Below are 18108 nucleotides of genomic sequence, written 5' to 3'. Positions count from 1 at the left end.
AAGCACACTGTGTAGTAGAAGAAGAAGAGGAGGAGGAGGAGGAGTTTGGATTGGATATCCCGCCTTTCACTCCCTTTTTAAGGAGTCTCAAAGCGGCTAACATTCTCCTTTCCCTTCCTCCCCACAAACACTCTGTGAGGTGAGTGGGGCTGAGAGACTTCAAAGAGGTGTGACTGGCCCAAGGTCACCCAGCAGCTGCATGTGGAGGAGCGGAGACGCGAACCCGGTTCCCCAGATTACAAGACTACCGCTCTTAACCACTACACCACACACTCTTTTTATTACTACTACCTTATTTCTTTCCCAGCTGAGCCTTAGCACTGAAAGAAGCTCTACAGCAGTCGCATGAGAAGTCATACTAAGATGGAAAATCTCTCCTCTCCTAAAAACAAGTGGGAGCAACAAACCATGATCCAAAAACAAACATTGGCTTCCTGATTGTGTTTTTGGGGGAGTAAAACAAACCACAATCCCTAATTCAGATGTAACGATAAACCAGGGATCATGGTTTGTTGTACCCACCAGAGCCAATGGAGGAGCCAAGTAGGAGCCAACTTACAGTTCCCAGTATAACATTAACTATGGTTTACCATAATGTGTGAACATAGCCCCTTGTTGGGCTCATTCTTGTTGTCCTAGGATGACTGCATGCAGAAAGTCTCCAGCCTAATTCTGTGGGGAAATCCTACTTCCTTGAAGGAGGCATTGCTATGTACTTCCACATATCAGTTGCATCTAGCACATTATAAAAATTAAACCTGCTGGAGAAACTATTTGTTATATGCTTCAATTGTGTACTTCAGAAGCACGGCACTATTTGAAGCCATCTTGCTTTATCACACTGTATTTCTACAGTGGTGCCTCACAAGACGAAATTAATTCGTTCCGCAAGTCTCTTCGTCTTGTGGTTTTTTTGTCTTGCGAAGCACGGCTATTAGCGGCTTAGCGCTATTAGTGGCTTAGCGACGTTTAGTGGCTTAAAAAAAGGAAAGAAAAGGGAAAAAACTCGCAAGACGTTTCGTCTTGCGAAGCAAGCCCATAGGGAAATTCGTCTTGCGAAGCACCTCAAAAGACGGAAAACTCTTTTGTCTAGCGAGTTTTTTGTCTTGCGAGGCACCACTGTATTTTTTTAAAAGTCAGATTTGTCATACCTCTGAAAACTGAAATAGTGTTGATTCCTCACTTTCTTTTGAATCTGCAGGGGCATCTGGTTGTGATGGACTTGAGGAAATCTGGGAGTGGGGGCACATAAAAAAAAAAAAAACCATTAGAACACCGTGTTTAAGCCAAATCGGATTTTCATGTTCTGCAGAAATGGCAAAACTTGTCGCTCTTCAGGACACAAAGTGGTATGAATAAGTTACTTTTCTAATGGATTGTAAATGACAAACTATGAAAAATACAAGCATCATTTTCATAGGGAAACCTCTGCCATAATCAGAGCAACAAAAGAAAACAATGAAAAGTCACAATGGTAATATTAAATAAAGTATCACACAGCTTGGAGCTAAGCCAAAGGCTTTGATCCCTTGCATTGACAGACACAAATTAAGCATTTCACCTGGCACATTAATTGCATACAAAGCACCAAAATGATCAGTACCATGCTGAAAGAACTGTACAAGAAATCAGAATTTCCAGACTAAAATAAGCAATATTATTTTGAACTGACTTAGCTGGAAATAAACCCCACTGATTTCAAAGAAACCTATTTACAACAAAGTTTTAAATGAGAGCCTTATGATTCTGGCTTCATTTTTCACCGCTGAGATGTTCAAATGTGCTAGCTGAAAACTTGTTAACAGCAATCTTAACTATCTGGTCAAAAATGTCCATGAAAATTTGGAATACTATGATATTCTGGATTGTTTTCAGGACAATAATGAGCACGATCCAGTCAAAGTGAAACACTTTTACATTCCATTGATTTCAACAGGTAAGATTTAAACACATGCTTAACATTCAAATTGAAATCAACGGGGCTTAAAATTACATACTTAACTCACCCATTGAAAATAATTGGTGTTTTAAAAGTGCTTAATCTCGGCTGGATTGTGCCAACTATTCACACATTCTTGGTTTTCTGATATCAGGTGAGAAAAAAATCTATTAGAAACAATGGCATCTAATTAAAGTAATGTTTGGGGGTAAAAAAACTGGGTACCCTCTATACTTTGATGTTTGTATTCTCCTCTTCGGTCACATCTTAATCTCTTACTGAGCTTTTCTGAGAAAAAGCTACATAATTGTGAATACTACATTGTTTGCTACATCACTGAGTGGTGCTGACATTGGCTCCACAGGTCTCCTGTGTATCTCCTCTTGCGTTGCCACCCATGGTGATGGTCTATTCAGTGGTGCTTAATCCTTAGTAACTGTGTTTCAGATTGCATTTATATAACTGTGCTTGGGTTGAACATTTTAATGGGGCTCCACCAGCACCTTAGGGTCACAGTTCACACATTCCTTGACCAGGTACCCACTTTCATGGGCCGATCCAATGAACAGCATCCAGAAAAAATTATCTACAACTAAAGACATCAAAAACAAAGGAGTGGGGGGTTTGGTGCAACAAATTCAAGTTCTATTTATTTCAGTGGGATTTAGTCATGACTAATGTCTGTTGGGTTGTGTCTAATATGTAGGAAATAATTTAATCTGTAGCAAGTCCTGTACTCATAGCAGCTGGAAATGGTACTGTTGTGCGTCAAGGCCCCGCACCCCCTCCCTTGGTGAATAAAAACACATAGACATGAGTATTTTAGGTTAATGGGCTGAAAAAAGGCCACAACATTTATTGGTTACAGAATGTGAGTGGTATTGGCTTTGGGCATTGGACCCAAACTGACTATATCTGACTCCTGCCCGCCATGCAGGAAGTATTACAACAGTTAACCACCTGTAGGGGGAGCCCTGTTGATGTACATCAACTTGGTGCTCTCCCAGGGTCACAGGAAAGGTCGTGCCATGGCCCTAGGCTCCACCTGGGCTTCGGACAGGAACCACAACCCCGGGTTCCTTTAACACAGAGGTTCTCTGAGCTCTGGCCTTGCTAGCTAGGGGGCGATGGGAGTTGTAGTTCAACAACATCTGGGGACCCACAGGTTGAGAAAGACTTCTTTAACGGAATACCCTTAAAGGGGAGGGGTAGTTGATGGCCACAACCTCACCTCCCATAAACCAAGCTTTTCCAATGCCTAACCGCCAAACCTTATAAAGTTGTGACTATTTGCTACGAGGTAGGCGAAAACCAAGTGGCTGGTGCCAATCTGCCAAGTGGGAAAATTCCTACCAGGCCCCTTCAACAGGCAACCAACTGAAGTCCATAGCAAGGTCAAGGAGATAAACGCAAGAAGGGAGGGAGGGAGGGAGGGAGGGAGGGAGGGAGGGAGGGAGATCCGTGGAAGCCGGGAGCAGAAGGAGGAGCTCCGGCCACGCAGCCGCTTAAATGTGGCTAACCCCCCCCCCCCCAGCCAGTCAGGTTGGCTGACTGTGGTTGTGATGCTCGCTGGGACTCCCCAGTGATGTGGGGGTCTCGACACACACACCCCACTGAGGGCAGGAAAGCGCGAAGCCTGCAAGCAACCCCACCCCTCCCTGAAGAGGAGCAGCTCTGTAAGAATGAGAACTGAATGCCTGGTTCAAACACTACCTTCACCAATGAGCATGTATCTGGAGATGCTAAAGGCTGCTTACATGTTCAAAAAATGGATTTGTGACTTTGGCCCTCGGTTATATGCTGAAAGATGATTAGGATTTGACAGTACAGGATCTGACAACATACGAGAGCACGATCTATCCATCTAATATGCTAATGGATGGTGCTGACCTTGACTTAATACTGAAAAGAGTGTTTCCACACTTTAACCTGAACAGTCACCTGATGAAGCTTGTCAAGATCTGATGCCTGAAGAGGGCATCCATTATAGCTGCTAATTAAATAAATATGTCCTTAGCTGGCACATTTTTGGCTTCAGGATGCTTTCTACTAAATATACGAAAGATATTCTTTCTTCTGCTCAAGAATGCCTACCTAATGAAATGCATCATGTAAAGCATTTAATTAATTAACTATATTTAAGTGCCATTAAAGATGCAGAAGTCACCCATGATCCTCAGGTAATTATGTATGTGACCACTGCTCAAATGGATGATAAATTAACTAAATCATTTTTGGAGCTTATCTGAAAGCCTTTAGTGTTCTTTTTTTTAATTATTTATTAAAAAACCAAAAAAACCAGAAATTAGAAAAAGCTCACCTCAGCAAATTGAAACAACGGTGACTTTAGACATCCTTCAGTAGAATTGGATGCATCAGAATGGCATGTACTTGAAGAAATCTGAAACAAAGATTATTGGGGGGAAAACTTTAGGGACTACATTCTGCTTCGTGTGTCAATTAGAAAGGGGCCTGCCTGTGAGTTGCAGGCTTTTACTGCTAAGTGGTGTGCGCATATATTATTATTTCTAAAGCACTTTCAAATCAAAATGGCATAGGAGAGATAAAAGTAATGACAAACCCTGCCTGAAGACTTACAATGTATCAGACAAAAAAAGTGGAGGGGGTGGAAATGGTCACAAGAGGAAGGAAAACCTGGAAGGATTAATGAGCAAGGAAAAGCCTCAGAGCACAGATTGCTCTTTAGAAGCTGTTTAAGAACCAAAATTGGCAGAGCTGCTTGAATATCGATAGGGAGCACATTCCATGTAGCCAGTGCATTCCAGAGCTGTAGAATAACAACAGATAAAAGCAACAATGAAAAGTAATAGTCAGGTTTTGGGTTTGATTAGAAGTACATAAGGGGAAAAGAAGGAGCAAAGAGAAAGAAAGAACTGAAAAGTTAAGGAGGAGAAAGTGTACAAAAGCACCGTGAGCCAAAAGAAATTTAAACAGAATGCTTTAGGGAAACAGAAGCCAATTTTAGAAAAGAGAAGGGATAGAGAAATACGTGTAAAATAAGGAGCGTGGAAAGAGCCGCAGAATTTAAAATGAAAAAGAGATCAGAAATGGGAAGGATGGGCATTAGATGCTTCCCTGCAGGAAGGCAGGCAGGTACATATGCAAACGAGTCGCCATTTGCCTTTTTAGTAGCATTGCCAGCACAAAGCAGCCACTGGTATGGTATGCAGAAAAATGGAAATCACTAAAGACTGAAGGGAGGAACCAAGTAAGAAATGACAATAAGAGATCACCTTTCATTTGTCCATCCATTCATTAAGGGAAAAATTAGTTTGTGATGAGCTAAATGCAGAAAAATGCCCTATAAAATCATGTAATATAATCTGTTCTAAGAGTATAATGGCATACTTGACACTTAACAAGTGTGCAAACACCAGCATTGATTCTACATTTCATTTTCATGGCTGGGACACGATATAACGCATTCACACTCACATCATGAGGCAATAAGAGATTCCTAAAAATTCAGCGTAGTTAACAACTGTTAATACAACTCTTGAGAAGATGAATATCATTAATGCAATCAGATTAAGCGTTAAGAAATACGAAGTCAATGTATCAGAATAATACTTGCCCATGTATTATTAAATGCAAAGAAAAGATAGCAAACATGGCCTTCTGTCTGCTTTTAACACTCAAACACACACTGCCTCCTTAATGTCTGCCTGATTATTCTTTGAAGAAAATGAAAAGGGTTTTTTTGGTTTTTTTTACCACTGCATGCTTCACTTGCCAGCCAAATGTCTGCCCAGAATGTTTTGGGAAGGAGCTGTGAAAGTGGATTTCTCATAAGAAATTTGTCAGAATGGCTGGTAGACACACCAGGCTTGCAAACAAGGGCTTAACAAGCACCATGTTACTTCCTACTCATGGCATTATGGCTACATAAGCTGTCACAAATGCCCTCCACTCAGAAGTCTGCCTGGCTGATGTGGTCATTGTTCCAGCACTAGGTTAACACTTATTTATTTGCCCAGGCATTTTAAGCTGCTGATTCGCTTATTATGCTGTTTTTAGCAGTCTTTATTTGTTCAGAATGGCTTACTGTTCTGGTTGCTTTGGTTTATACTCTGTACCTGGTATTTGTATAAATGAAGGACAGACTATATAAGCTACAAGTAAAATGATTCAAGTTAAATCTTAGGTTTGCAAATGTTCCCCTGTCCCCACAGACCAGCAAGTTATTCAAATAATTTTCATCTGATGAAGTGGCCTGTAGTCCATAAAAAGTTGCTTAAGAGACCATCTGGGAGCAGCCGCCAAAACCACATAACACTGGTCTTGAAAGACCTACATTGGCTCCCAGTATGTTTCCGAGCACAATTCAAATTGTTGGTGCTGACCTTTAAAGTCCTAAATGGCCTCGGCCCAGTATACCTGAAGGTGTGTCTCCACCCCCATCGTTCTGCCCAGACGCTGAGGTCCAGTGCCAAGAGCCTTCTGACGGTTCCCTCGCTGCAAGAAGCCAAGTTACAGGGAACCAGGCAGAGGGCCTTCTTGGTAGTGGCACCTGCCCTGTGGAACGCCCTCCCACCAGATGTCAAAGAGAAAAACAACTACCAGACTTTTAGAAGACATCTGAAGGCAGCCCTGTTTAGGGAAGCTTTTAATGTTTGATAGACTATTGTATTTTATTATTTTGTTGGAAACCGCCCAGAGTGGCTGGGGAAACCCAGCCAGATGGGCGGGGTATAAATAATAAATTATTCTTATATTATTATTATTATCTTTGCTTTGAGCCCTGCAAGATCTGCTCCCTGCCTTGTAGGCCTTTTCCCACCTGGCCTGAGAGACAAGGCCCGGTTGACTCCAGCTATAAAAGCTGAAGCTGCCAAACAGAATCTTGGGCTGGGGCATTGTTTATGGGGTTTTGTTGTTTATGGGGGCTGTTGCTGTCGTCTTTTTGTATCTTTATTTTGTATCTTATGCTCTATGTGGAAATTGTTCAGTCTGTGTACTTTTTGATGTTTTGTTTATGACTACTTTTGTTATCTTTGTAGTGCTGTAGTTTCTAAAAAGCCACCTAGAACATGTTTTAACTTTGGAAACATGGCATACAAATAAATAAATAAATAAATAAATGATTGATTTATTGAAGCACAAGATGTTATTGTGTGTATATTGAACCATGATACTCTTTTGCCACTACCAGTACAAAATCACATTCTACTTCTTACAGAAATTCAACATGTATGTGCTAAAAGCTGCCAGATTAATACATTTTGTATTGCAAAGCTGGTGAAATGTAAACAGGCAGATGGCTACTTTAAACTGAGCTGCTCTGGTACGGTGGTGAACTTCATGAGCTGTGAGCCCAACACTCCTGATTCTAGGCTCAAGTGTGCTGCCATGTAGGCAATGTCCCAACCCGCACTTGAAAAATGGGAGGTAATGATACAACACCTTAGCAGTAGTGAAGTAAATATTACTGAGTAAATGGCGAAGAGATCGCACTGGCTTATTTATTCTGAATGTTTGTAAGTGATGCCAGTAAATGTTTGATGATGATGATTATCACTGAGATAATGTATTTAAAATTATTTGTTACAACGGTATTTTAAGTAGCTTTGAGTTACCTGTGTTGATTAGGAAAGTGGGATCTAATAGCATGTAAACTATATTTTTAAATGCTTTTTGCATTTAAAATAATGCTACCAAATAATCCGTCACGTTATTCTAAATAGTCTATGGCAGTGGTGGCAAACCTATGGCATGCATGCCAGAGAGGGCACTCAGAGCCCTCTCTGTGGGCACGCACACCAACGCCCCAGCAGGGCTGTAGCTTCCATGCCGGGGGGGGGGGGCGGGAGGGCTTGGATGTGCCGTCCAAAGCATGTGGCACCAGGGCCTGGCGAGTGAAAGAGGGGCTGAGCAGGCATTGATTTCTGCCAGTCTGTTTTTCCTACTCAGGAGTAAGCTGCCTTGAGTTCAGCAGGGCTTAACTCCCAGGTCAGTAAGCATATCAAGACAGCAACATAAGAAGGGGCTGCTGGGTTTACATGTTCTCTGGGCTTTCCTGCAGAAGCCAACAGAAAAATTCATTCCATGGAGTAAGCCATCAAACGGCAGCCAAAAAAATAGCAAATAATAATAATAATAATAATAATAATAATAATAATAATAATAAAACCCATCTGGCTGGGTTTATTTATTTATATATATTTGTATGTGCACACACAGACAATCATTATTATCTTATATTAAAGATTGGGAGAGGGTGGCTCTTAGTACAGCCCTCCAGTGTACACTAGTGGCCAAAATTGTGAAACCTTCTGTATTTCCAAGGTTTGATGGCTCATAGCACCACTTTGTTCTGGAGTAATACCAGTGCTTTTTTTCTGTGGGGACGCAAAGGGACGCATACCTCTGAACATTTTGTGAATTTAACAGTAGATGAATTTCACCGTATTTATTTCCCCCAATTTGAACTGTATTTATTTTTCCCCCGGTGGTGATTTTTCTTGAGTAAAACTGAGTGTACCCCTAAACATATTTTTTGAAAAAAGCACTGAGTTATACCACAAAATTATATATCAATAGAAAAATAATTTAATGCAGTAACTTTTATGAAGGATTATTTATTACAACAGCAGTCATAAAGAAGAAACGTGAAACACACAGAAAAAATGAGATATACGGTTAAATTGCCGTGTTGGCACTTTGCAATAAGTAAGTGGGTTTTGAGTAGCAGTTTGGGCACTCAATCTCTAAAAGGTTCGCCATCACTGCTCTATGGTATTCAAATTATAAATGGCAGAAGGACAAATATGTATCAGACAATATACAAAGTAAATGGATTTTGCTCTCAAGGCTGGGACTTCTAAGTTCACAGAACTGTTTACATTCACAGACAGTTTGACTCAAGATACATCCTCTTGATTATAGTTCCTCTTTACTAGAAACTCTTTAGATATAAAGGACTTCATTCTGCAATACAGTGGTACCTCTGCTTACGAGCCCCTCTTGTTACGTATCCTTCGGGATACACATGCAGCAAACCCAGAAGTATATTTCTGGGTTTCGCCGCGCACACATGCACAGTAGTGCTCTATCGCGCTGCGCGCGTAGAACAGGCACCTCCAGTTGCAGAAACCTCAGAATCCGACCGGAGCTCTGGAACGGATCCTGTCCACAACCGGAGGTACCACTGTACTTGACACCAAAGTGTTTCACATTGTACAACTGGCACAAATGATTAGGTTCTATAGCTACGGAATGGCAAAACTGTGTCACTGGCTGCAGATACAAAACCTATCAAATAGTTGTCAGCAGAAGTTACATTACTATACATATCTGTCAAACATGCATTGCATTAATGAAAGGATGAAGCAGGCAAGATAGCTGCTTACCTCTTGTGCAGTCAAGGCATGTTCTCCTGCTAACAGTAGCATACTGAGGCCTCCCATTTGTGTAGGATCTATCAGAGAATAAAAATATATTGATAAAAATGTTTTATTTTGGAGCCAGCTTGAGCAGGTCTTAAACATACTGGGCCACAGCACTGAAAGGAATTATAAAGATTACATCTTTTAACAAAGACTACTTAAAAGGAATCAACACACACACACACACACACACACACACACACACCATATATATATATATATCTTTTTAAAAAATGGAGTGGGAAGGAAGTCTTGATAATATCACAATAAGCTATTCATAAAGTCACTCTTTTCAGAAAATCTCAGTCTAGTGCTGGTAACTTTTAAGTGTTACAATAAAGTGTAGACAATATACACAAGAAACTTCAGGCACCCTCCTGCATACAACTGTCAGTTGGTACAGCATGAAACTCTTAATCTCAGAGTTGTGGGTTTGAGCTTCACATTGGGCAAAAGATTCCTGCATTGCAGGGGGTTGGACTAGATGATCCAAGTGGTTTCTCCCAACTCTACAATTCTATGATTTCTATTTGAAGCAAGACTATGGGATTGCATGGGATCACAGTCAAGTCTCTTTCTCCCCCATGTTGGGAAGGGAAGTATGACAATGGGACTCAATGAAAACTCTCATATAGGTTTCCCTGTTTAGAACCCCATGCAATTAGCATGCTCCCCTCAGATGTCTCCGCCAATGCGGAGGAGGAGGAAAGGGCTCATGGGCATGTGATGGTGGGCACATGGCTCCACTTTCTAGCCCCATGAAATTAAGATAGAATGCCTGAAAAAGACATTGCTTAACCCCCGCTCCCTCTGCTGAAGCAGAGTCTTGCACACCATCACCTGCAACATGTATCTTTAGATCCTGCTACTCAAAAATACACCTTCCTTCCAATCACAATGGACTGTGTTTTCAAATGGATTGTAACTTGTATTTGGTTAGACTCATCATGAGTCTTTCACTTCTCGAGATCCATTCGATATTAACAGTGAAGCAAAACATGATTTATGCCCAGTGCTGCTACTTATGCAGCTATTGAAAGTTAAACATATTTTCAGTATTTGGAAATTACTTATTAAAGACACAAGAAATGTCTCATGTATAATTTTTTGCTCAAAATATCTAACTTAAGCTGATTTGAGTAGCTTAAAAGAGCCCTAGGTAGGAAGAGTTGCAGCAATATGATCCATCTATGATCATGCAGGAAAATACGACAGGTACTATAATCTATCCATGTATACACGGTGTTGGATCCCACTGAGTAATTAGTCACAGTCAGTTCCCACTGAAATCATGGGACTTAAAGTCATGACTAATTTAGTTTGTATCCATCCCATAGCCAGGAAGGCAGTCACAACAGGGACTGCGTATTTTGCACTGTGTGAACATACCATAAGAGGATGTAACAGGATCAAATGTTGCAGTCATTACTGGAATGAGGTGCTCCACTAACTATGTATCTTATAACTCATTAAAATATATAGAAGGCATGTTTTACAAAAGAGTAACAGCTTCAAGGATATCTACAACCCTATAGCATCCTATTACAAAATGATTGCAGGAATCAACCCATTTTAATAACACAGTGGAACCTCGGGTTTTCGAACGTAATCCGTTCTGGAAGACCGTTCAACTTCCAAATCATTTGAAAAGCGAGGATCAATGGGTGGTTGGCAAATTCCATTGGAAAAAACGACTTCGGAGGTGCATTCGAAAACAGAAGCAATTACTTCTGGGTTTTCAGTGTTTGGGTTCCGAACTGTCCAGCTTCCGAGATGATCGAAAACCGAGGTTCCACTGTACATGATTATAATAAAACAAATATTCCCATTGACTCTAATGAAATACAGTACAATCTTGGTGAAACCTCTGTCTTCTAGGCCTGATTCAGTCATGTACTATAGGCCAGAGGCTTGGGGCTTGATGTCAACAGAGATCTCGAACGAACCTGCCATTGCGAAATTCAGCTGAGGCATTTCTTCTGTCTTCACTAACTTTTTCGGACTTGGCAAATCTTTTGCAGGTTCTGATGGGAAAGCCCACAGCTTTTTCCGGTTAGTAACAGTAGATGACTGGGTTTTCACAGGTTTATTTGTAGGCGGGCACCACTTGTAGCCAGGGTTTGCTTTCATAAATGCATCCTTGTACTATGAAGAGGAAAGGAAAAAAATGTGTCAAGGGACAGCACAGTTTTGTACAAAACCTTGGGGAAATGTAACAACTTAGCATTCATAGTTATTTATTTCACAACATTTATACACCACTTACTGTATTTTTCGCTCCATAAGACACACTTTTTTCCTCCTAAACAGTAAGGGGAAATGTCTGTGCGTCTTATGAAGCGAATGTGTGGTCCCTGGCAGCGGCGGAGCTGGGGGCTTTGGTTCCCAGAGTGGCGGGGCGTGGCATGCCGCTCGTGCGAGTGTCCTAATGCGAGCGTCCCCCGCCCGCGCAAGGGGGTGGGGAGAGGTGAGGCGGGGGAAGAGGGCTTTAGAACATTCTATTTAGAGCTCCCTACGTCCGAGGGGCTCTGTGACTTGCATGAGAGCAGCCAGGAGCCAGAGCGGAGGTGGATATTCTCCCTCACGAGCTCTGTATTTTTTTTTCTTGCTTTCCTCTTCTAAAAACTAGGTGTGTCTTATGGAGCGAAAAATACGGCAATTGTAAAAAACAGAACAAAACCCTAAGTGGTTTACAAAGTACTGATTTTGGGATATGCAATATACAACAGTTTGAATGTTTACTTTGATTCAAGTCAAATGGGGCTTACTCCCATATAAATGTGCACAGGGTTGCACTCATTGCTTATGTTTGTCATCAGAAAAGCTATAAAACCTGTATTATAAAATATGAGTTTATGGATGATCTCAGATTGCCAAGCTACTCCATAAAAACATTTCTCAAAGCATCAATGGCTCAACTATTTTTCTCAACCACCTGCACTATACCAACAAATTTTTAAAAAAGAATGTTCGTTTCTTAACAAATAACTGAAAAATTTGGTCTCAACCTGAAGACTAGGAAATCTTGGTAATATGACCAAGACTGACAAATTTTAATTGAAGAGCGGTGGTTTAGAGGGAAGATTCCTCTTCTTCTCGGGTTCTGCTTGTAAGTTTCCCACAGCTCTTGGCTACTGTGAGTACAGGTTGCTGAATTAGGTGGGCCACTGGCCTGATCCAGCAGGCTCTTCTTATGTTCCTGATTAAGGTTTCTCAATGTTGTGCAACGTGATCACAAAGATAGGTAAAGGTAAAGGGACCCCTGACCATTAGGTCCAGTCGTGGCCGACTCTGGGGTTGCAGCGCTCATCTTGCTTTACTGGCCAAGGGATCTGGCGTACAGCTTCCGGTCATGTGGCCAGCATGACTAAGCCACTTCTGGAGAACCAGAGCAGTGCACGGAAATGCTGTTTACCTTCCCGCCGGAGCAGTACCTATTTATCTACTTGCACTCTGACGTGCTTTCAAACTGCTAGGTTGGTAGGAGCTGGGACTGAGCAACCGGAGCTCACCCCGTCGCGGGGATTTGAATCGCCAACCTTCTGATCAGCAAGCCCAAGAGGCTCAGTGGTTTAACCCACAGCGCCACCCACGTCCCTGATCACAAAGATAGCCTATTGCATTTACAGTATGTCTAGTCTGAGTTGGAAGCACTGAGCCCTATCCAATATATTTTGGGTAAAAGAACAACTTAAGCCTTTGTGTGCTATTGCATTGCAGATCATTCAGCTAATGAAATTGAAATTGTCAGGTTTCCCTAATTACTCTTACAAGGTATAAATATTTGTATCACTCGCCCATACTAAAAATAATAGTTGCAATATAGAGAGCTGGGTGTTGACCAGATTTGAAAAGTTTGGGCTTGCTCCAAGATCTTTTTTTTTTAATAGCCTTATTGAACCTCAGGGCTAGCTCCAAGAGACACATTGTATGGCCACCGCTCTAAGCTGTGCATTATGTCTGGGCAGTGTTCATAATGAAGCCAAATTATAACTACAATTTTTAAAATGCAATTAAAAAGAAAACCTTCTCTCTCCTGTATGTATTTTCATCAATGCTTTACCAGGAAAAAATTGTTAAGAGGACCCAGTGGCAAGTTTTTGTTCATAATTACTGCTATTGCACAGCTAAACTACAGAAAGAATAAAAATTATATGCTTAATTGCACGTCTCATACACATTCTTGGAATGAATGTTACTGAGCTGAACACACTTGGCTATATTGTTCCTTTTCAATAGAGAAATGTGAGACTTGCTTTCAGAACCAAGCCTAGGAGGGAGGGTTTGTGTGAATCATATCGCCACAGGCATAGCAGTTTTCAACACACTATTGTTAGAAGTTTCTAATTGTCACTTTTCACAGGAGTGTTATGCAGTTGTTCTTCTTCCCCACTGACAAAGGTTCAAGGGGAAGTTAAAAATCCCAAAAGACATTTTTGTCCTATAAATTCAACTCTCCAATTTTCCAGATCACTACTGGATTCCATTATTATTACTGTTGTTGATTTTTTACTACCAGTTGAAATAATAAGTCCCTAATTTCAGTATTGAAAAAACCAAATCAAAACTATTTTTATTATTCTGAATCAATAAAGAAGAATATCTAAAGACATTATCCACTACGGGGTGATTCGGAATAAATATAAAGAGGGCTTTTGATTGTATCACACCAGTTATGATACACTGTCCCCAAGAAGCTTTCCCTGAACTAAACTTCAGTTGCATGGTGAAAGACTTATTATTTATCAAGGCATGCTGTATTTTGGATCTTATCTGCTGCCTTTATAGATTAATTTAGGAGAGATTCCTTGCAGCAGAATTTTATAAATACGAGTTTTATAAATTCTGCAGGGAGATCATTCCTTACTGGAGTTCAAGCATTTGTTTCACAGCAGTGAAGCCCAAAAGCAAGACTTGAAAGCAACAGCACAATCTCAACCTGTGATTCACAGAAACTGGCATTCAGAGACATACTGCCTCTGACAGTGAAGGTACACTACTGGCCAAAATTGTGAAAACCTTTTGGAAAAAGTGTATTTCTGATGTTTGATGGCTCACAACTCCACATTTATTGAGTAATACCATGAAATTATATATCAATGGAAAGAAAATTTAATGAAGAATGTAATGCAACAAAGATAGTTCAATTATCTGTATTCTATAAAAAGTTATAGCCAATTAACCAGAAAAAGGAGCACAACTTGCTTAGGTTGATATGCAGTAGTTTCCCTTCATTTGAATGTAGCCAATGAGCGTTAGTGTTTAGAGAGCCAAATCAGGTGTTATGATGGTCTAGGTTATCAAATTATTGATAAATTAAATAGTTAAAATCGGCTTTAGTTAAAAAAAAGTATTCTCTTCTAATGTCTCAAGTTGTTGCAAGGTATTTTTCTTTTTTTAAAAAAAATAAGTCTGATTAGAATTCAAAGCATATCACCAGCAAATAGCTAGTCGTCAAGAAAACCCTTAATTAAAATAAATCTACCCTTTGGGTCTGTTTCAGTAGCAGTAATTTGGAAAGGGAAATATTAGAAAGTAAAACAGGTATTTCTCTTGCTTTTGAGAAACCAGTTATAACATATTTGCTGGAACACCTTTTGGGTTTTAAAATGGGAACAGGCCTCTGTAAAAGGAGGGTATCCAGACCAAAAAATTTGTATATTTAGTAAAAATTTAGTAATCCTGCTTTTTTGAATCAGGTAGTTCGGGTCAGAGTAACACGATATAAAAAACACTGTATGAAATGTATAAACTGAACTGTTTAGCTTGGTCACGAAGCTCCTTTCCTTCTTGAATTCTTGTTTAATCCTCTCCCTTGCAAAACCTGACACAGATTGGGGGAGGAAGGGATTTTAAGCATGATGCTGTTTTTCAAATGTTCACCATTTAAACATGTGGCACAATAATGTCACTGGGTACCTCCTTGGCCATGTCGGTGTATTTCTGCTTTTCTTTAGGGTCTAGAACAGACCACCAATCCGCCAGGATCTTGGTAGCACCTCGGTTGTCCAGACGGGGGTGTTCTTGCCGCACAAGGGAACGGTGGCGTTTGCAGAACAGAAGGAATGCATTCATCGGCCTGCGAGCTCGTTGCTCTGAAGATTCCTCATCTTCTGTTTCGTCAGCATCGTGCTCAAGACCATCAGCACCAAGAAGATGGACCTATTTTACAAATAAAAATTCTACAGATGTAATGGATATTTCTCGTGTCTATTAGATATTTGCTCCAACATCTAACTTAATATTCTGTGTTAAAAACCTGCAAATCCCCTGCAGTGAAGCAATCAATTCAGCAAAATGTCTGAGCAAATAATATTACATTAGCTTTGCATTTACACTTTGTGGGATGAAAGACAGATTCCACTCAGAGACTGAAGTGAGGTTCGACAGAAATCTATCTTGCTGTGCCCAGACTATGGAAGTTCCTTCCAAGGCAGGCTTGTCTTGCACCCTCATTAATGGCCATCTAACCAGGTAGATAAAGTCTTCCTGTTTAAAATGCTTTTGTGATCTGAATGGTTTTAAGGTTCTGCACTGATTTGTGCTTTAAATTGTTGCACTGAACAATTTTGTTGATGGAAGCATGCCCACTTGTTTTAGTGGATGGGCAAAAGAGATATCTACTACCCCAATGCTGTTTTAAATATAGGGTATTAAATGCTTTTATTTTAAAGTTAATTATTTTAAAGTTTATTAAGTTGCATTGGGTGGGATTTTTTTTAAAAAAGGAATTATTATGAAAAATAATGTAATTTATGGTAATTTCCACAACAAATAATTAACTTTTGGAATTTGCTGAATGTGGGAATGGCTACTAAATGATTAAACAAATTCATGGACAATAGTCCTATCCGCAGCTATTACCCATGGTAGCTCAAAATCTCTATTCAGAAGACCTATGTATCTGCATACCAACTTCTGGATGGCTAAATGGGATAGAGTTGTTTCATTCATGAACTACTCTGTGGGCACACAGAGTTGGGAAGAAAAAGAAGAAGAAGAAGAAGAAGAAGAAGAAGAAGAAGAAGAAGAAGAAGAAGAATAGTAGTAGTAGTAGTAGTAGTTTGGATTTGATATCTCGCTTTATCACTACCCGAAGTGGCTAACATTCTCCTTTCCCTTCCTCCCCCACAACAAACACTCTGTGAGGTGAGTGGGGCTGAGAGACTTCAAAGAAGTGTGACTAGCCCAAGGTGACCCAGCAGCTGCATGTGGAGGAGCGGAGACGCGAACCCAGTTCACCAGATTACGAGACTACCGCTCTTAACCACTAAGGGCATGATACAGTGTGGGGCTCGTCTAACATTTGGAAAAGATACTCTTTTTAGATATTACTCAATATGAATGGGGGCAAACCACAATAGTCATGCTGAGTGATATTTAAAAAAACCTATGAATTTGATTTCCAAATGGGTTTTAGAAGGCTTGCACAGGCAACCAATCTCCAACGTATATCATACTAAAGCTCTACTTTTTGACAACCTAGGTTCACCTTATCAATATCTTCTTCGTCCTCTTCCTCCTCCTCTTCTTCTGAAAAGTCAAGGATTTTCTTTGCAAGTAGTGGATGCCACTGAAGACACTTTCTCTTTGGTCGTTTCCCAGTACCCTCTCCGTCTGTTGAATGATCTTTATTCCTATTGCTGCCTTTCATTACTGTGACCTAGCAGAAATAAATAAAATGTTCCCATAAAAAACAAATATGCTGTTGAACACACTTTTTCAGCTTTTACTACCGAATGCTGAATTATTAATCTCAATCCCCAATAGATAATATGCTACCCAAAGGATGTTTACAGATGCAGTCCTACTACGTTATGAATGAATAAGCTCTGTAGATTTTAGTGGAACATCTGCATGAGCAGCCAAGTACAAAATAGGTAGGAGAATGCACACATTTGTTTTACCAGATTACTACTAGCAATCTCTGGATTTGTGACAGATGTTTCTTCCTTTTTTATGATGTCTCAAGATGCACTTAGTGGTGTAGTAGTAAATTTTGAATCCCAGAAGCTCATCGTGACAGCTCCCATAGCAACATCTCCAAGGGAAATTCAGGTGTTCACAGTGGTGGGGAATCTTCAGCTCTTGGGACTAATTAGGCCCAATATGTATCCCAGTTTGGTCCATGAGGCCATTCCCCACAAACCAGTGTCCCTTAAAAATGCTTCCTCTGTTGACAGAAAAATGTTCCATTTGGAAGAACCAGATTCAGTTGCCCACCACTGATCTATCATACAGATTTGCCATGAAAGAGCAGAAATATATAGAATAAGACACATTTTATTAGGATCAGCATGACTGTAGTTCTGTACATGGCTTCCTGAGTGCAAGTTCTATTGAATCCAGTGGTGCGTACTTCTCACTGTATCGGTTCAACTCGCAAAACACTCTGAGCTTTAAAAAAGATCTTCAGGTATCTGGGATGCATTCACCTTGTAATTAGAAATGCAGGCAACCTTGCAAAGATGTATTACCATTTAATCTGCTGGCATGAAGCAGGAACCTCATCAAAGGAAAGAAGTATTCTACCTTTGCTTGAGTAACTTCCTCATTCTGACTTCCTCTATGCTAATCTCTCACAATAAAGCCTCCTTGTCCGCTCATTCACTAGCCAGAGTTAACCAAGTCACACCACTAGTCACACTAGACAGAAGGATGATGTATGCAGCAGGATTATAAGAGGAGCTCTTGCTTATGATTCAGTTGGCTGGGGAGTGGAAGGGTTTTCTGCTTTACCTGATAATGGCATCTGACAGTATG

At 40.5% G+C, this 18108-nt stretch overlaps 1 protein-coding gene across 9 annotated transcripts in view; it reads right to left on the bottom strand.

The window, feature by feature from the left end:
• The window catches only part of BBX (BBX high mobility group box domain containing), a 124800-nt gene that overhangs the window by 29605 nt on the left and 77087 nt on the right, over positions 1-18108 (bottom strand). For all 9 annotated transcript variants that reach the window (XM_079974367.1, XM_079974371.1, XM_079974369.1 and 6 more), the window contains 6 exons: positions 16838-17008; positions 15265-15507; positions 11292-11490; positions 9310-9377; positions 4260-4340; positions 1152-1232 (listed from right to left, as the gene is read on the bottom strand). In XM_079974367.1, coding sequence (XP_079830493.1) covers positions 1152-1232; positions 4260-4340; positions 9310-9377; positions 11292-11490; positions 15265-15507; positions 16838-17008 — 843 coding nt within the window. The remainder of the gene's footprint in view (positions 1-1151; positions 1233-4259; positions 4341-9309; positions 9378-11291; positions 11491-15264; positions 15508-16837; positions 17009-18108) is intronic.

Source organism: Podarcis cretensis (genome assembly GCF_951804945.1).
Source record: "Podarcis cretensis genome assembly, chromosome: 4".
Lineage (NCBI taxonomy): Eukaryota > Metazoa > Chordata > Lepidosauria > Squamata > Lacertidae > Podarcis > Podarcis cretensis.
This window is presented reverse-complemented; position numbering and strand designations above follow the sequence as displayed.